This window comes from Aythya marila, assembly GCF_965140915.1.
Source record: "Aythya marila genome assembly, chromosome: 11".
In the NCBI taxonomy this organism is placed as follows: Eukaryota; Metazoa; Chordata; class Aves; order Anseriformes; family Anatidae; genus Aythya; species Aythya marila.
In genome coordinates, this window is record NC_139052.1 from 5,684,205 (window position 1) to 5,704,517 (window position 20,313).

At 39.5% G+C, this 20,313-nt stretch overlaps 1 protein-coding gene across 1 annotated transcript; it reads left to right on the forward strand.

Annotated features, from left to right (window-relative positions):
• The first annotated feature begins 161 nt into the window (after positions 1 to 161).
• FAN1 (FANCD2 and FANCI associated nuclease 1) lies at positions 162 to 20,253 on the forward strand. The gene is made up of 14 exons (XM_082768911.1): positions 162 to 276; positions 511 to 1,941; positions 4,822 to 4,962; positions 5,934 to 6,129; positions 6,977 to 7,210; positions 7,719 to 7,850; positions 8,987 to 9,095; positions 9,781 to 9,900; positions 11,443 to 11,607; positions 12,537 to 12,705; positions 15,355 to 15,458; positions 16,916 to 17,110; positions 17,480 to 17,608; positions 18,356 to 20,253. Exons 2-14 carry the CDS (start codon positions 642 to 644, stop codon positions 18,491 to 18,493), a joined length of 3,132 nt encoding a protein of 1,043 aa, XP_082625037.1. The 5' UTR covers positions 162 to 276; positions 511 to 641; the 3' UTR covers positions 18,494 to 20,253.
• The last annotated feature ends 60 nt before the right edge of the window (positions 20,254 to 20,313 follow it).

Here is a 20,313-nt window from a genome sequence, read left to right on the forward strand (position 1 = left end):
TTGGAGCGTTATTCCCAGAGTAGCAGTATTTCAGGATTTCTTTCCCTTCGGTGACTGAACAGGGCTGTGGAAGGCCCAAATTTCCAGCGGGAGGTGTGACTTTAACGCCTGTGGCCCTGAGGGGGCCGCTGTGCGCTCCGCGCTCGGCTCCCCAGGCCTGCCGCCGCCATCGGCGCTGCGCTGCGCGGCCTGCACGGGGCGGCCCGGGCCCCGGCGCCCGCCTCCTTCGGCTCCCCTCAGCGCTCCCGGCCCGGGGGACGCTCGGCGGCGGCGCCGGTACGTGAGGGGACCGGGGGGACCGGGGCTGGGGGCGGCGGGGCCGTGAGGAGAAGGGCCCGGGCGGGCGGGCGGCGGGTGACGCGCGGGCACCGCGTGGCGCCTGTGAGGGGAGCTGAGGGGGCGGGCGGCAGGAGCTGGCGGGGCTGCCTTCGGGTCTGGCCCTTCACCTTTCGTCTTCGTTGTGTTTGGTGTCTTAGCCTTGCGTTCAGCTGCGTGTTTATTTTCTTAAAGGCATGTCCGAGGGTTGCGGATGGGTGATGCAAAGCCGAGGGAAGTCTCTTTTTCCTTTCAAGCACTGCAGGGTAAAGGAGCATGAGCTGACTGAAGCTGCCGGTGCCGTGTCGGCGCTCTGAAGTTGCACCATGTCAAAAGCTGGGTCCTCAGAAAGTAAGAGAGCCCGAGTAAGCTTGTCACTGAGCAAAAAGAAGACAAAAAAAGAAACAGCAAAGAAAGTGGATATTAAAGGCACGCCACCTCTACGTTCAGAATCCTCCTCTATTATTTCATTTTTTAACAATGTGCCCCCTGCAAAAATTACCTGTCCCATGTGTGGGCAAATGGTACCAAGATACGGAATAAATGAGCACATAGATGCCATGTGTCCAGGCAGCCACGGCGAGCTGGGTGGTGTCGATTCAACACTGAGCTCTGCTAAGAGCGAGGGTCCTCCCGGTGCAAATGTGGACAATAATTCCAGCCCATACTTCTCAAAAAACCTCTCAAATCTAAGCCCGAGTCCTTCCAAAAGCAGTGCATTGAAAACAGAAGGGAGTGCGGCACAACAGATTAGCCCTTATTTTAGCAACAGTAGTTCAGACTGTAGCGTTCACAGTGAACCAAGAGATCACCCAGTTAAAATCGTCTCTTTGGGAAGCTTGTCATCTAAACTGTCCAGAAGACGTTGCATCCAGGGAGGAAAACAGGTAGTATATAAAGAGATCGACTCTTCACCTCCAGCTGTTCACAGTATGTGCAAAAGTGCTGTAACACTGGATGATGATGCTGAGATTTTTTCTGGGCATAGTTCTCAGAAAGAAAATGAGCTTGCTCAGGGAGATCATGAGGAACAAAATCCTTCAAAAAAGGAATCTGAATTTCAAGAAGAAATAAACAAATGTGGTAGGGAAGACCTCGTGGATGTTGTTCAGGTATCGCTACCAGCTGTTAACAGCAAGAGATTACCATTTGGTACAAGGAACACCAAAACAGAAAGTAGATCTGAAGGCATGATGCTTAATCCTGATAACTGTGAAACACATTTAGCCATTTATACTTCAGCAGAGCCGATCAGTAGTTTGAAGGTAAAGACTCAACTTCATGCTCAACTTACTCCGTCTTCCAAAATGGAAGTGAACTGCAGTACACAAAATTGCTTTGGAAAGGGTGATGTACAGGTACTTCCTGTGGAAGTTCATGAACACTTTAAGGATGACGTTAATCGTAATTTTTCAGAAACTGTGCAAAAGGTGGAGTTTCAAATTTCCACTGGTGACATTGTAGACAAAATAAATGAGGTTATCTCTGTTCCGAACGCTCCTGGTCAACCATATTACCTCCAGAATTTTTTAGTGGTGTTGCGAGCAGTCTTGGAGAATGAAGATGATGTGAGACTATTTGATGATCAAGATATGAACGTTATTACTAAGTTCTGCCAATTATCAGGTATCCTTCTATTTTTACATTCCTATGCTGTTTCTTGTAGAGAGAACTTGCATAGTTTTTGTAAGTGAAGAGTACTATACCCATGGGCTGGTCAGCTTGTTAAACTGCTTCATGGAAGAAACTCCTTTTTCTCAGGAGGTGTATCCCTTCAGTAGCTTCCTGTAGGTAAATTTTCCTAATGCTGCTCTAAGGGAAGGTAGCAATAAATAATAGAGATTGCATGAAATAAGGAGAGAATTAAAAATATACGATTGTGGTTATTTCTGTAGCTTAACTAGAAAAATGCATGTTTTTTAGAATCTCAAGTCAGCTTGCTTCTGTGTTTAAACATCAATCCACAAAAAAAGACCATCAGTTAATACCAAGCTTTTTATGGTTAATACATATGAAGATTCTGCAGAATGGGGTTACGAAGAGGCGTGTGCTATACACATAGATCTCAAAATAATAGGTCTGAAACTATTTGGAAACCTAAGTTCTAAACGTCGGCATTTTCTGCAGTGATCACAATTAAATTCTTACAGATTATATTGTATTGATTACACGCACTAACACTAAACACAAAAACTAATGCTAATATGTTGCTTATGTTAGGGTAGTTAAAATAGGAGTATGTAAAGAATGGAATAAAAGCAACAAAACTTCTTATTGGCTCCTTTACATTCAAAGGAGATCTGGGGATAAGCTTACAGTTAGGTAGCTAGTGGATGTGGGCTTCAGCTACTTCAACCAATACTAAAAGAAAAATTTAGGATACAGCTTTCTTTATTTCTACACCCTCTTCTCTTGATCAGTAATTGTATACTTGTTTCTCTTTCAGTGAGTTCAGGGTTCCTCTCTCACAGGAGTTCAGAAGACAGAAAAAAAAGTTATTGCAGAATAGAGCTGACAAATCCATGTCTGCACTGACTGCTACAGTCACAAATAAAACAATCTCTCTTTGCAGGGTAGGAAAAACAATGATTCAGCCACGAGACATGGTCGGATACTATTAAGTCAATAGATAATGAGTTCTGGACAAGTGATGGATGTCTTTACCTTCAAGAAATCTTGGACAGAATACTTTAAAAGTTCAGGTAGATGAGATATCTGTTCCACATTAGTAGTTTCTACTGAAGCAAGTATTGCTTCTCAGTTACAACAAGAAAAAGTACACATACGTGCTTAATGCTATAAATTAAATAGCTTGAGCATAGGTATTCTCCAGTATTTTGTTATTTTCTGATAAAAGTATGCGGTTCTTCCGTGAGTTGCATATTATAAAAGGAATGATATTTTTTAAATAATTAAATTTGAAGTAGTCCTTCCTTCCTGCCTAGTTTTCTCAAAAGTGGGTGAGCAGCAAAAAGTGGATGGAGAGCATTGCCAATCATCAAATGGATAAATAAATTAGAAGTTAATGAGGGGCGAGATAGTTGTTCAGAAGGGTGCTGAATGTAGCAAGAATAGCTTGGCAAATTTCAGCTAAGATTTAATAAGTTATTATTTGGTCAAATTGCAGCATTGTTAGTATTTTTAAAGTGTTTTTTAAAGTTACTTTAAGTGATGTGCTGCATCCTGCACCTGGGACGGGGCAACCCTGGCTATATGTACAGACTGGGCGATGAGACGCTGGAGGGCAGCCCCGCAGAGAGGGATCTGGGGGTTGTGGTTGACTATGTGGTTGAATATGAGCCAGCAGTGTGCCCTGGCAGCCAGGAGGGCCAACCGTGTCCTGGGGTGCATCAAGCACGGCATCGCTAGTAGGTCAAGGGAGGTGATTGTCCCGCTCTGCTCTGCGCTGGTGCGGCCTCACCTCGAGCACTGTGTGCAGTTCTGGGCACCACAGTACAAGAAGGACATTAAACTGTTGCAGAGCCTCCAGAGGAGGGTGATGAAGATGGTGAAGGGCCTAGAGGGGAAGACGTATGAGGAGCGGCTGAGGGCACTGGGCCTGTTCAGCCTGGAGAAGAGGAGGCTGAGGGGGGACCTCATCACGGTCTGTAACTTCCTCGTGAGGGGGAGTGGAGAGGCAGGTGACCTGTTCTCTGTTATCACCAGTGACAGGACCCATGGGAACAGTGTCAAGCTGAGGCAGGGGAGGTTTAGGCTGGCCATCAGGAAGAGGTTCTTCACCTAGAGGGTGGTCGCACACTGGAACAGGCTCCCCAGGGACGTAGTCACTGCACCAAACCTGTCTGAATTTAAGAAGCAATTGGACTGTACACTTAGACACACAGTCTAAACTTTTGGGCAGACCTGTGCGGTGCCAGGAGTTGGACTCGATGATCCTTATGGGTCCTTTCTAACTCGGGATATTCTATGATTCTACGATGTCTTCCCTGACAAAAATCAAATCAACAGGAGTTTTATTCTTGTCTTCAATAAGTATATTATTAAAATTAGGTTTGCATATCATTGGTAAAAAAAGAATCCAAAGACTACTACACTGAGAAGTGTTCTGTGATTCTGAAATCACTCCATCAAACTACAGCTTCTTTTGTTTCCTAAGCATCAAATGGTTGCTTATTGCTTGAGTATTAAAGAGAGCAAAAAGACCTATTTAAAGTCACACTATGCAGGTTATAAATAAAATAAAGTTGTCATTTCCTAAAAAGTATTTCTTAAAGGGTAAGTGTGTCCAAAGTAAATTTTAGCGATGTTTGCTACCTGAAAACAAAACTTAAGGATTCTAATGAGCAATGATTACTTTGAAAGGTGGGTTCTGTTGTTTTTTTTTTTTACCAAGTCTGTCTATAAAGCACAGGCAGATTTAAAAAGTGTTTTACAGGATATCTGCATCACAGTAATTTTTGTATGTAAGCTAGTGAGTATGCATAGCACCGTGTTTTAGAATTTAATGTTTTTGCTTTCTTTCATTGTTCTAAATAAAATTTGCAGTTGGTGGGCAGAAGTTATATGTGAGACTTTTTCAACGCAAGCTGAACTGGTTAAAAGTGAACAAAATAGAGTATGGAGAGATAAGTCTGGATTTGTCACCAATAATTGAAGAACTGGTTGAAGCCAGATTTCTGCAGACAGGTATGGCCTGCATTAATGCGTATTAAAAGTATTATAAATAAAATGTACTGGGGCCTGTTAGCATTTAATGTACTGCATGCTTGGCTGTTCATTGAGAAGAGAATTAGAGGAGCAGAATAACTCCAGGCTTCAGGTCGATGAGTCCCGTGTTATGTTACTTTAATAGTAGAAGCTGTTGGAGCAAAGTGTGTAACAGGGAGAACAGAACAAATGTCAGTGCCACTGATGCAGCAGTCAGCCGTACTTGCCCTCATCAGCCCCATCTCAGACCGTGACCTGTGAACTGTCTTGCCAGGTGATCCTGCCTTCAGCTCTGTCCCTGGCATGCTTTGGGAGATGGCCCTCCAACCAATGCTGCCAGTTGTTTCCAGTCTTGCCTCTGGCCATGTGCTGTGGATGGGTCTCAGACCTAAGCTGTAGGCTTGTCTCTAAGTCTGGCTCATCTCTTAAATGGACCCAGGACCTGATTCATCACCTTGCCTTTTCTAGGGCTGCCTGTAGGCTCCGCTATCAGGACTTTCGGTCCGCCTGTTCTCTTTGCTTACAGTGGGACTGCACCAGGGGTAGTGAAGACACTGCCTGTGCTGTGCTCACCTCTGACTCCTGGCTCATTCCCCCCTGTGGAGCAGCTGCTCTCTGGCAGTACATTTTTTTTTTGGCTTGGGAAGTTTCAGTCATCAAGAAGAGAGAAGTTTTTCTTGAGCAGCTGTTCTTGTAACTCAGCAAAATTTCTTTGTATTTGCTTTTTCTTTGAAGCTACAAAGGGATTACTTCTGATTATTCCATTCCTTCAGACTGGACCTTTGAAGATAATGAATTTCAAGCTGGACCAGCTAGCATCAATAATATACTTGGAAGAATCTGAATCATTAGATTAGTACTAGGTTATATGAATGTATTAATCTTTGAACTGTTGATTGAATGTGTACATATAGCACATAATGAATGTACGTGGATTATTTTACTTTTAGAATCTGAACTGGAAGACCTGGGTGAAGGGCTGGATTTGCTTTCAGCTCCTGAGCTAAAAACATTAGCAAAGATCTTTCACTTGCCAAACCCAAACGGTCAGAAACAGCAACTTGTGGATGATTTTCAGAGATTGGCAAAACAACGTTCAGTCTTCAGCAGGAGTCAGGCTGGTATTGGGACAGTGATTTTAAAAAGGTACCTCTTAAGCTGTTTAACTCTACAGTTAAGTTTTCCAGGTGAATGTAAGTTATGCTTTGAAAGACTCAACATGTCGTTTGAAGAGAGGAATGCATTTAGTAAATAAAAATATAAAGAGTTGTTTAGCCATATAAACTTTGGGAACGTACTGCTCCTTTCTGTAGTTGACAGCTGAAATACTAGTTGCCCCCTAAGATCAGAGAATTTCTTGTTTAAATCTTTGCTGCTCTGTGGAGAAGCACCAAAAATCTTGTCTTGTATGAAAGAGCTTGATGAAGTCCCAAAACCTAGGATTTCAAACTGTGATCTGTAAACATTGCCCTACCAGCTAACTACATCTTGTTTCATGTTGGTACAGCCTGGCATAGCAGCAGGAGTGGTTGCACCCAGAGGGCAGTCAGTTCCAATTCTATTCTGCTTGTGGATGGTCTTTACACTTTTTGTTAATTAATGCGATTCCTTGGCTTTTCACGATAGATTATGTACATTATATGGTTTCTCAAGCTGCTTCTTTCAGGGAAAATCTGAGAGAGTGGCTGGGCACTGGAATAGGCTTCCCAGGGAAGTGATCTTAGCAGCAAGCCTGACGAAATTCAAGAAGTGTTTGGACACAGCTGTCAGACCTATCGTGTGATATTTGGGTGGTCCTGTGTGGAGCCAGGAGTTGGACTTGATGATCCATGTGGGTCCCTTCCAACTTGGGATGTTCTATGACTCTATGAAAATTAAGTTTATGCAGTAAATGGTGTGAACATGAAAAAAATCTCATACTTCATTCATGATATTTGAATTTTATAACTGATGGGAAAAACTAATTGTATAATCATTTTATTTGTCCTTACAGGGCGAAGGATCTAGCTGGAAGATCTGTCAGGGTCTGTAAAGGCCCTCGGGCTGTCTTTTCTCGAATCCTGCTGCTATTTTCACTTTCTGAGTCAATAGAGGATGAAGAAGCTGGTAGTGCTGGTCAAAGTCAGCTCTCCACAGTCCTTATGGTAAACATGGGGCGTATGGTATTCCCCAGTTACACTGTAAATAGGAAAACACAAATCTTCCAGGACAGAGAAGATCTTATCAGGTACAGGAAGCTTTGGCAGTTTGGAAATCTGTTTTCTTCTAGAAAAGCTTTACTGCAGTACTTGTATAGGCAAATAAGATATTCATCATGTAGAACTACAGATGTGAATAGGTAGAAGTTCACTTTTGCAGTGATTTAAGATGCAGTTTTGTGTCCAAGTAAGATTTGTTGCTCACAATGGCTTCTATTTTGAACTAAAATAGCATATTCATTTGCTTGATGGTCATCTGCTGGTGCAAGTTGCTTCTTACATTGCTGTGATTATTAGAATGGAACCTAACAGAACCAAAAATATGTTCTCCAGTTTATAAATACTTTTAAATGTAGTATATCCTGCTAGTATAAACTTCGCTGATCCTACAAGATTAAGAATAAAGTTGGTGGCATAGTTCTATGTCTTTTGGAGACTGGAAGGGAGTTTTTAGAAAGTACTGTATGGAGGAATTGATTTATTTTAACTATAAATGCTTCTTGATCCTAAAGCAGTGATTACATGTTTTTCCCGTAGGTATGCAACTGCTGCTCATCTGTCAAATGATATAGCCACTGCAGTGGTAAATGGGAACTTGGAAGAAGCTAATCATCTCTATACGTGTGCGAAAGAAACGTGGAATAAACTGAAAAAGCACCCCTCTTTGAGGTAGTAAACTGGAAACAAGCACAATGTTCATAAGTGACTACTAAGTGCATCGTCTTACTTTTGGTGCTGTTCCTTTTGAGAGAGGCTTATAGACTTGTGATATTATTCAAGCCTGATAAATTTAGAAACTTTCATGTTCTTGAAAGCTTTGAACTTCCTGGTTGTTTGTTTAGCTTTTAAGTGGTATCTGTGAAAAAGCCTTTTTTCTAAAGCCTTGGGAATGAATTGGTAGGCATGGATAAAGCACTAAGACACTTCTGTTCTACATGCCAATGCAGGAGAACAAGAGCCTTATTTTTCCCTCATCATAGTTTGTTTTTATGGCTTTTAGACAAATAGCAATCAGCAGAATTTAAAATTCACTGTGAACAAAAGAATGTTGCAAAGGTTATGGGAAAACAGAGTGGGTTATTCATCTGTTGAAAATTCCAATTGTGTGTCATTCAGGAAACACCACTGAAGATCTGAGAACTGAAGTAATGTGTACAGTTTTTGAAGCGTCCTTCACTGTTTTTTGTGTTAATTATTTTGTTCTCTGGTTTAATGATGCACTGAAAGTTAAAGTGTTAAGTTTGACATTATATTCATTGTCATGGCAACTGATTTAAAATAATACATGTATTAATGGAGGGTTGCGTGGTGTTCTAGTCCATTTCACACTGAAAGCAGTGGAAAAACCTATTTAAATTTCAGTAATTTTTCAAAACATAGAGGTGCCTACCCCAAAGGCATTAATCTTCTTTTAGGGCGGGAAATGCTTGTTCCAGTCTTTTCCTTTTGTTCAGCTGAGTTTCTGAAGTTTGACTTATGAGAACAAGTTAGCAGTTAGGAAACACAACGTAGTAATTTACTGCTTTGCATCTGATGCAGAACCTAATTCTTTTCTTGAAAACCAACATCTTGAATATCTTCTTTCAACCAATTTCTTGAAACCAAATAATGTTGCACAAATGCAGCTTACAACTGCTGCTTCAGCTATATGGTTATCTTTGGGTTTTTGACTTGCAGAACCCAATTCATATATAAGGCATTGCATGTTTTAAATGCTTTGATTCTAAGCATTCTTAGTAAGATAATTTTAAAGAATTTAAATTGCCATCATTAAATGAATCTCCTGAGCTGTTCTTACCTTTCAGCTATCACAGAGTTCTACCTGAGTACCTGCGGCGTTTCACAGTTGGCTGGGTATATACAAGAATACTTTCTCAAGGTGTTGAAATTTTGCAGAGACTTCACATGTACAAGGTAAGGTGAGGTGGTAAGGTGAACAGGAAAACGTTTTTAATGTAGCTTTATGTATCATTTGTATTTCTGATGTGGCTGGAAAATGGTGATGTTTGCCATGACTTGCTACAGTTCTCTTAACAGATAACTTTTAAGTATAAAGTGTCTTTTTTTTTTCTTTCTGTATGTTTTAGAAGATTTTAAAGGAAACCCAATGTTTTTAGATTGTGTTGATTTATGCTTATGCTTTGCCATGTGTAATATGCCTTTAAAAGTGAAAATCTTGGAATAAAAGTCTTTTGTGTAATCTCATGCCTCTTCACCTGAGGACCTAACATCTCCAAAGTCCTCTGACTTTTATGTTAAAGAAAGACATATTATTCTGAGAAAGACTGCCTCTGGAGAAAAGGAACAAGTAAAATTCAGGCCTTTTTCGTATACAACAAGGAAGACAAAAAGGACAAAAATATTTTATTTTTACAGCTAAGCTTTAAGCTTACATAAAAGTATCTCTTTTTATCGTAGAGTTCCTAAGATATACACAGACAACTGAATACTTATGGTGCTGGAGTAAAAATAGGGTTTGAATTGTGCAAAGTTTTTACAGTACCAGAAATTAGAAGGGAAAATTATAAGCAATTTATATAATGGAACTTAAACTTTGTTTTCTAACTCAGTTAATAAAAATACATCCCTGTCGCTACAGGAAGCGGTGAAGGAGCTGCAGACTCTTTTGTCTCAGGATGTGTATTGTACTGACAGCAGAGGGCGGTGGTGGGACCGTCTGGCTCTGAATTTACATCAGCACTTGAAAAACACTAAGAAGGTATCTATCGTCACAATTGCATGCTGTGTGGCTGGAAACACTACAGGCATTGTCTGAAAACATTTTTTAAAATACATATTACTTCATGAAAAGAACATCTAGGTAGGCTCTTCTAAAAATGCGTATGTTGGTAGGAATCCCAAGGTTGGGGAACCACTTTCTCCTAAGAAATACAATGAATTCTGCATATTGAGTGTCATATTGAGTGTAATAAGGTCAACCATCCTTGGTTGACCTGCTTTTTTGTGTTGTGTAGAAGAACACAACACAAGGCTTGAGGGATTGTATAGAGTTACCGATCAGCAGCATCCTCTTCTATTCTTCCGTATAAATATGCCTGATATCTGAGAAGCAGAGAAATTATGTGCAGTAAATGCTTTTGCTTCTGAACCCAAGTCATGAAGAGGCCATATCTGGAATAAAGAAATAAAACAGCAGGTGGTAGTTGTATCAGCTGTTTGTCTGAAGAATTGTAAACACAGGAAGATGATGTCCATTTTTCTTGTCTGTTACATACAAAGCAGAAAAAATGTTAGTGACTGAAACTGTAGGACAATTTATGTCACAGCAAAGTGGGACAGGGACACTGAAAATCAACTTTTATCTCATAATTAAGAAAGCCAATGTAATTAAACACACCTAAGATATATGACTAATTTGGCAGTGAAAAATTGTGAAGAAAAAAAAAAAAAAGATTTAAGTCCAGGAACAGTACCAGTTGTAGAGTTACTTAAAATAAGCTGAGAATAACTTTTTTTTTCTTGCTGTTGCTTACTTGCCTGAGCAAGGCTATTGAGAATTGGCATTAAATGCTTGTACTTTCTGTTGTATTTAATTCTGTAACTCTGTTAATAGGAAATAATACCATAGGCTGTCTAGTGCCCGCAGCATCTCTTCTGCATCTTGTAGCTTAACATCAGGCTATTTCTAGATTTTGAATTGGAAGTTGTACAAAGGAAGAGTCTCAGTCATTTATAAATTAGGACAAAATGCCTTTCCAAGTCACAGAAAGACAGTACGTCACAACTGTAATTTGAATAATTATTTTTTTAATTCTAGAATTAGCCTTGGATCTTCATCAGTGCATGTCGTGCATCGGTCTAAAAGTTGCTCTGCGTGTTCATTCTTGTACAAATGATCTAGTCCTTCTGTTTTCATTTTAAGTATAAAGAAACAGGCTTAAAAGTATTAAGCTTATTTGCCTTAGAGCTAACTTTTTTCTAGTTGCTTACGTAGATTTTACACTCAGTCTTATATTGATCAGTACAAATGGATAGTAATTCCTTTTTTACATACCAGTGCAATCAAAATTTTAATCCAGAAGAATTCCAATGCAAAGTAATAGCCAGAACTTCATTACACATATAAGAAAGGCAGCCCTGTTTATGTGCGAGCTTTTTGCATTCACATTTTTGCGCTCCTTAAATCAATTAGTTCTGGTAAGAATAGAAGGATTTGCATAGGTCTTCCTAAATTACTGCTAAATTATCTTGCTAAATTACTCCTGCTAAATTACTCCTAAATTATCTTGTTCTTTGCTAGGCCATTGACTGTATTCGAAATGGACTGGCAGACCCATTTGTACGTACTGGGCATCGTCTCTCTCTCTACCAGCGGGCCCTTCGCATCAGAGACTCGCCAAGCTGCAGGCAGTTCAGATGCCTGTTGCATGATCTGCCAGTCATAACTGTGGAGGACGTGACTCATGTAAGTAAAGATGCCGGGAGCTTCTGAGATACACGATCTCATGAAGCCTTTATCATTTTGACAAGAAGTAATCTGGGAAACTGTCAGTATGTGCTATTCACCAAACTCTGGCTTCTGCTCTAGGAAAGTGAAGGCAAATGTGTTTCTAAAACAAAAACCTCATGTACAAACTCATTTGTGCAAATCTGTTTATATCTAAACCCCATTAATTAATACCAGTAACACCCTCAGAACTTTTCTGTCAGAAGAGCCTGAGCAAGTCTGTGCATTGCCTCTAATGTCTTCAGGCATTCTGTGTGTAAGAAAAAGTAGTAGGATGATATGAGCATTAGACTAATGGCACAAGAAAAAGCAAGGGTTTCTTTTACAGTCTTTTGGAGTTATGCACTCTAAATATACCCTATGAAACTGTGAAATATAGTGCACTTGCATCATATTGGAATGCCTTTTTTTCTTTTTTCTTTTTTTTTTTTTAAAACCCATTCTTTTCCCTACTTTTGCAGAGAGATTTGTATGTGGGCAAAGTCAGAGCAGAGCCTTGTTCTCCCTCAGCCCTGTCACTGCATACCTCACTACAGCCCTTCTTTTTTCAGGCCAGAATCTGTCTCTTTAGTTGTCCATACTCTTTCGTCTTGGTCTTACATATGGAAATACTAACATTCCATTCTGCTCAGCATTTTTATGATTTTTTTTTTCTGAATAATTTGCCAGTTTAGAAAAGCTGATCTGCCATTGAGAAAATCTTTTAACAGGATGGTTTCAAGGGAATGGCCAGCTAAATTTTAGTCACTTGATTTTTGGAAGCAGTCAGGTTTTGGTTTAAAAAAACTGAGAAGAAGATCTGTATTTTTAGGAGGGCTTTGGATATTTAGGCTAAAGTTTTTTTAAATGAGATACTAGGAAGTAACTAGTTGTTTTAATATGTTCAGGTTACAATCAAAGGAAAGATGTGTCCTCAAATGGGACTGGGAAAATCTGTGTTTCTAATGGAGGATGTCGGTGATGAAGAAGGAGGCGAAGACTTCAGTGTATCCACAGTCATGTGCTCAGTTGAGGAGCTTGCATTAACTCATTACAGGCAGAATGGATATGATCAGGGTAATGTTAACTTTTTTTTTTAAATATAAAGTAAGATAACTATTGGAGTGAAGAGTTACTAAGCAGTATCTCTAATTTACTAAGTAACTAGAGTTACTAAATACTTAGTAACTCTAATTTATTAAGCAGTTTAGTTAATTAAATAGACCAGTTTTCAGTCTGATTCTATTTTGCAGAATGCTCTAATAAGTATTTTCCAGCTGACTTTCTTCCTGGCCTTTAATTATTTGCTGCCTTCAAGTACGAAAGGCAGTTTTGTAATGTATTAAGAAAAAAAAAAGTGTTTCTTCTTTCACTCCTTAGAAAAATGCTTATTTTGGTTTTCTTATCAGTGAGCAACTATACATTTGTTAGGGGCAAACTAGCACTGACCATCAAGAGAGTGTCATTAAGGAAGATACATACTTTACAGGAAAGGTAAATAGATGTCCAGTGATCTTTGGTACTAGATGAACATGAGAACAGTATGTACCATAGCAAGACACTCAGCAACTGCTTGTTCATATATATGAACATAATGAAACATTTTTTTACTCAGCATATATATATACATGTTCATGTAAATGACATCTAAAATTATCTATGTTGTATGTATATATATATGACAAGATATACATATGTAGGTATATTCACAGTATGCATTTAAATGATACATATATATATATTGTATATGTACAATATACATGTACAATATATATACACATATATTTACATATATGTATATATAATATACATATATAATAACAAATGTTGCACTATACAACATATAATCATATATATGTGATAGATATAATACATATCACATAATATATATTATATACTATAATACATTCTATTTCACTATACTGCAGTATCAATATTATATTTAAAAAGATATTACTTAACAACACATAATATATGTGATATATAATGTATGTCAACTAATTTATACAATGTATATGTAGTACACATATTTTATAGATATATAATAAATGGTATAATAGTATGGAGTTTACAAAATATTAATTCATACACACAGAAATTATAATAAATATGTAAAAATGTATCTATAAAAATATTTAATTAGTCTATTATTACATCATACTGTTCTCTATTACATATTATATACCTTATACTTATTAATTATTACTTATTAATAGATGTCATTATATAATATGTAATATAAAATAAATTTAAATTTATTTTATATATATATATTCAAACACACGTGTGTACACACACACACACACAGATGGCCTTTAGATGTACTTGGAGCTGACTGGAGTTCTTCATAGCTGCTCATATGGTGCTGTGCTTTAGATTGGTGACCAGAACAGTGTTGCTGATGATACACAAATGTTGTAGCTATTGCTGAATAGTGCTAACACGGCCTAAAGGTCGTTACTTGGAGACTGGCAGGGCACTAGTCTGCTGGTGGCACCTGATTGCTTTTGCATCATGTTTGTTTTTTGTTTTCCCTGTCGCACAAAGTTGTCTTTTTCTCTGACCATGAAGTTTTTGCTTGTTTGTTTGTTTTTTTCCCACTCACTTTTGCCCTTTGATTCTCTCCCCCCTCCTGATATCCTGTATCTATCTACAAGCCAGTGCCAACCCACAATACATTTTTATATATATGTAATCATAGACTCATCTAGGTTGGAGAAAAACACTTAAGATTGAGTCCAACCATGACATAACACTACCAAGCCCACCACTGAACCATGTCCCTAAGTGCCACACCCACACACCTCTTAAAGACCTCCAAGGATGGGGACTCCACCACTTCCCTGGGCAGCCTGTTCAGTGCCTAACCACCACCCTTTCCATGAAGAAATTCTTCCTGACAGCCAACCTAAACCTCCTCTGTTGCACCTTGTGGCCATTTCCTCGCGTCCTAACACTTGTTGCATGAGAAGGATGGGCTGCAGCCTCCTTCCAGGTAGTTGGAGAGTGATGAGGCCTCCCCTCAGCCTCCTGTTCTCCAGATCAAGCAGCCCCAGTTCCCTTGGCTGCTCCTCATAAATCCTGCCTTCTAGTCCCTCACCAGCTTCGTTGCTCTTCTCTGAATGCATTGCAGCAACTCAGTATCATCTTTTCACGTAGTGAGAGGCCCAAAACTGAATGCAGTACTTGAGGTGTGGTCTCACCAGTGCCACATACAAGGGGACAATCACTTCAATTCCCTAGTCCTCCTGGCCACACTATTTTCGATGCAAGCCAGGATGGCATTGTCCTTCCCTGCCACACCGCTGGCTCATGCTCACCTGGCTGTGGACCAGCACCCCCAGGTCCTTTTCTGCCAGACAGGTTCCAGCCACTCTTCCCTAGGCCTGTCCTGCTGCACGGGGTTCCTGTAAACAGTGTATTAAAAAATCGTTAACATTAGAAAAGTAAGCCTTATTGTAACAGGGCATGGTCATTTAATCTTATCCTGTAAATGAAGACCACTAGCCTGGAATGGAAGGCATTAGCAAGCTGTTTGAGTAATAAAACATATTTATAACTTTTTGCTGCAATGTTAATATATACTAGCTTCAGTTGCCTATAAACCAGAACATAGCCTGTTCCTGGTTTGGATCATGCTGATTTAGCAGCTATTCAGATGCGGTTGCTGTAGAAGTTTATGATGTTTCAATTCTTATGACTGAAATCTTTGTGTTTGCTCTTAAGGTATTCATGGCGAAGGGTCAACATTTATTACACTGTATGGTATTCTGATGTGGGATATCATTTACATGGATGACATACCTGATGTCTTCAGAAATTCCTATCAGGTACTTTTAAAAGTTGTTGGTTTTTTTTTACTTATTTCTTTACCCATATTGCTCTAGGATTTGTAGCTGTGTTAACAATCTTATTTGGATTCACATTTTATTCTGAGGGACTTTCAGAAAGATTTTGGCATTGCTTATTTTACACGGTTACATGGGGCTTGTTGCTAAAGGGCTCCTCAGTAACTAACAACCATGTAAGACTGGATCGGCTCACAGGTAGGGTAGGATACATCTGGTTAAATGCAGATGTCCGATATCTGAACTCACTGGCTGAAGGGTCCTTTAAGTGCAGGAACGCTGCTATTCCATAGGATATAGTTCACGTCATTTGAAGCTGACACACTCTGTTAAAAAGAGCCAATTTATTTTCAGTAACCTTTAAAGGGAAATCACATTGTAAAGCTCAAGTTTGTTTACCCCCCACCCCCATCCACTCAGCCCAAACATGTTCATGCTTTTGGGCTAACCCTTTTTTTTTTTTTTTTTTGGAACCCTATCCAAGAGGTAGAACAGCTGGTGTGGTCCTCCTCCCTAAGCAGATGTATTATTTGTACTGTATGATGTTACAGATTTATATCAGTATAACTTAGCTTAGGCAGAAATTTCCCTGTATTTTAAAGGTGTGGCATGCATGTTTTTTTTTATTATTATCGCTTTTTATTTTCTTTAGAAAAAAAACACCTTGCATGTGCTCTTGAGCTTGCTCGTTACGAGCACATTTGTAGCTCATTTGCTTATTAGTTGTTGTTGTTAGCTACATTTTACTTATTAACACAGCAAAGCTATCACAGGCCTTAGGCTTGAAAGCTGCAGGCTCACACAGACAGTCCTACTCTGCGTTTCCCAGGATTAGCTGTGGCAACAGTTTGTGTAAGGAGGTCTGAAATTCGATATTTTCTAACTGCTCTGCTTTTAAGCATGAAAAGCTAGAACGGCACTCATCTACTTGCCTGCCACTTTTGCCCATGTTCAAAATCAAATAATAGCTTTAAGGACTTTTTATACTGTAATGTGTTCAGAGATCTCTGCTTTTAGGAGGCTTGATTGATATTCCCCAGTTTTACCACTGCTTTGTTCCCCCTGCCCTATCCTGTTTCACTGTAGCTGAGCAATCTTGATCCTGATAACAAATTCTAACTCTAGTATTACTGTTCGGCGCCTTAGAGAGCACTATTTTGTTTTCTGCTAATTAAATGAACCTCTGACCAGAGTTCAAAAAAACCCAGCATGTGCTAAGATGTGGCCAGTGTTTGCTGCACTGACATCAATTGTTAAAATATATGCAGCTCTTCTCCTGCTTAATAGGGGCTTATGGAATGGGTATGGTTATGTTCAGTTGTCTCATTCTGAGTGACTTGGTAGCTCAGATGAAGAAAAGTACAAAGTAGGGCATTGTCATTCTTGGAATCGCTGCTTTGCCGGCAGCTCCTCAGAGCTGTGTTTACCTTGTCATACAGACAGTCCCTCTGGATTTATACACTGACAGCTTCTATGAGAACAGGAGGGATGTCATTGAGGCCAGACTCCAGCAGCTTCATGCATCTTCCTCAGAGACTCTGGCAAAGTTGATTGCTGACATCTGGACTACTCAGGAGGGAAAAGCAGCAGCACTGGTTAGCTGGGGACGTTTTGATTCCCTCCAACAAGTTCAGGTAAATAACTATTGTCGAGAGCAGGTGCTCTGCTTCATCAAGCTCACTGCTAACTCACACACAGAGTCATGGTGTGCTCACAGTTTGTGCTGAGGCACTGAGTCAAGACTGGCTGGGAGGGGGGAATTGCATGGGGACTTCAGCACACTTCTCGCTAATCCCAGGTGCTGTTACCCTTTTCTGATATGGCCACGTCTCCTGCAACAGTAGTTGGGAACACAGAGGGGAAATTGCTGCAGATAACATCTAAATTGCTCATTACTTGTGACTAAGTAAGACACTGAGACTGGCCATAGAATATTCTTATGAGGACTGAGAAATGGCTGTACAAGCAATTAAAAAGGTCAACTGCCTAAATTTCTCTTCCAGAGCCTTGTCTCTTGCCTTGGAGGAATGTTTCTGAGTGGTGTTTTAAGGCGACTTTCCAAAGATCTGCGCCATTGCAGAGGGGGACTGCCTGACCTGGTTGTGTGGAGTACTCACAGTAATCACTTTAAGGTATCGTGTGCAGCAAATAGTGGCTGATTGCTTTGCTGTTATCACTTATTTTGGTGTGGTCTTAATGGGTGTAAGAACCAGCAAGAGGTGGCTCGGTATTGTTATAGATCTTTTTGGTTAAATTTACTGTAAGGCAATTGTTTAGCAAGCGCTTAAGCAGTCATACAGATTCAGACTGTTGTTGGAAAGGAGTGCTCAAGTCACCACTTACTTACACAAAATTGAGTATGTGAGCTAACTACAGAATTCTCTCTACTGTCAAAATTGAGTAAACAGTCATGGTTTGTGTCTTACATCATATTGAAATAGTTGCTAGAAGACTACTGCACATCTCAGCTGTTGGAGCATCTTGTTATGCATTTATAAATCACAGCTGAACAGCAGAAATCAGTTCTCTAAAACAGCTGACGTAGTGTATTTTCAGTTGCTGTCAGTAGAAGCTGGCACTGTGGTACTGGAGGTGAATGACAGACAAGGTTGTAGATGATCAGGCTTTGAACATGTGGTCTCTTCCTTCACCAGTGCCTCTGGCTGTGTTTTGGTGGGTGATTGCTACATCAAATTTCATTCTTACACTTAGGGACCCGGGTTAATCACTTAGTGCCCACTGGTCAGATGTCGTGTAAATCTGTATTACTTGTGTTGCAAATAACAGCCATAAAATAATTCTTCCATTAGTCTGTTGGAATGAATGATTTTTCAGTTCCTCCACGTAAGGCACGCTGTTAATCAATCATTTCTTCATAGCTGGTGGAAGTGAAAGGTCCAAATGATCGCCTGTCCCCCAAGCAGATGATCTGGCTGAGTGAACTGAAGAAGCTGGGTGCTACAGTAGAAGTCTGCCACGTGCAAGCAGTTGGAGCTAAGAGTAAACGCCTCAGTTGACAAGAGATGTCTTGCTCACACGGATAACTTGCATGTTTTAAAGGAAATGGCACAACACACACTACTGGCTGCTGCTTGTTTAAAATATTGTCTTCTGAACTCTGGCTTCTTGGAGCACAAAACATTCTAAAGAATGGTTTGAAAAAACTTCATGATTTAATGTACGTCACTTGTGTTCAGAAGAACATAGCCTCTTTTATACACAATTCATTATTTAATCTGTGAAAAGTAATCTTTGCCCAGTGAAGACAAACAGCTGCAGTCACATTTGTACCCGTGAGAACACTCTCTACAATAAAAAATGTGGGGCATCAAGGTCTGATCGTTTCCATATTGTCTTGATAGCCTGAGTTCGTTCATTATGTTGTGCAGGTTTCATGCTCAACTCCTCTCCCAGGATGTCAGGACCAGCACGGGTCTTCAATTGTCCCTACTTCATATTCTGTATTTCAATTTCTCATTTTAATATAAAAAAGGTCAAAATGATAACATAGAGTAAGGTATGTGTGTGTATATATATATATATATATGCTATTTTAATTTGCTGCTATAACTGAAAGGCTTGCTTAATCGTTCCTTGTGTCTCACACGTGTTTCAGGGGAAGTGTTTCTGGTAGTAGATAGGAGTTATGTGCCAAGCTTGCAGCACTCATTTGCACATCATTCATCATAGTAAGTTTTGCCCTACATAAATGGACGTGTATTCTCCTTCACAGAGAAGCGAGTCAATTGAAATGGAACCAAAAGCCAAGTCCTTTTTTTTAAGACATGAAAAATGCAGTGGGTCTGTCTCAATTTTAACATGTAGCCAACAGCTTTTCCCTGGAGTCTTCATTCTCATACCAAGTTTGTCTGATAACAGATATTCTGTTTATCATACAAATAGCTGACACCTTTATAGAATGTAGTGAGAAATTAAGATCAGCTGCACATTTTTTTTCTTAATCATTTTTCTTACAGCACAGTGCTTGTGCTTTTCCTGGGGAAAAAAAAAACAAACACAAGTTTTTGTTTCATTAGAGGAAGTGAAAGAAAGCCACCTGAAGTTCACTGTGGAAAGGTATGAACTTTTATTTAGTCTAATTTACTTCACATTCACAATTCCGCATCAGGATTTTATAATCTTCCTGGCACTGCTACTTTACTCAATAAATCATTATCAGGCACAAAGGTTTTAGTTTCAGTTGAAATAGTGAACTCTAAGCCATCACAGCAACAGCATTAGAAACCTACTGCCTAGAGCAATTTGAGGTACAGATTTCTGTCTCTTATGGTGGAGGCAAATTTAAGATCTCGTCCTTTGCTTAACTGTTGGTTAGAAATTTTTTGGTTTTAATGTTTCTTTTTGTCTGAGCATAAGCCAAAACCTTTGCCCCACTTGCTACATCTTCATTAAAAATACAAGGCAGTTAATAGCAAAGTGGTATTGCAGGCAGGTGCACATTAAACACATGTGCAGGCCTGGTTATCTGTATACACACAAACACACACTTTTCAATGCATTTCAGGAATGAAAGGAATTTCTTTGATACATAGCAGTAAATGGGGAATAAAGTTGTACCACCATGATTACTAAGTCTACAGTAATCTCTACCTAGCAGTAATTAGTGATACTGGAGGTACACGTTAACCATATCAACCAGCATTTCATATTTCCCCCCGCATGGTTTACAGTGTAGTTACAAAAAAAAAATCATGATTATAACAGCCAGTAACAGCCAAAATAGTGCACATATTTTTTCTTTTTTTTTTTTTTTTTTTAGAAACAGACAAAAAAGATGAGCTTCTTGGTAGTTTTTCTATTCTGGTAGCATCAAAAT

Excerpts from the sequence above, each read along its gene's own strand:
- FAN1 (XM_082768911.1), top strand. The coding sequence starts at position 642 with ATGTCAAAAGCTGGGTCCTCAGAAAGTAAGAGAGCCCGAGTAAGCTTG. Across the intron at positions 7,851-8,986 it reads AAAAAGCACCCCTCTTTGAG|CTATCACAGAGTTCTACCTG; the intron begins GTAGTAAACTGG and ends CTTACCTTTCAG. Across the intron at positions 12,706-15,354 it reads GCAGAATGGATATGATCAGG|GTATTCATGGCGAAGGGTCA; the intron begins GTAATGTTAACT and ends TTTGCTCTTAAG.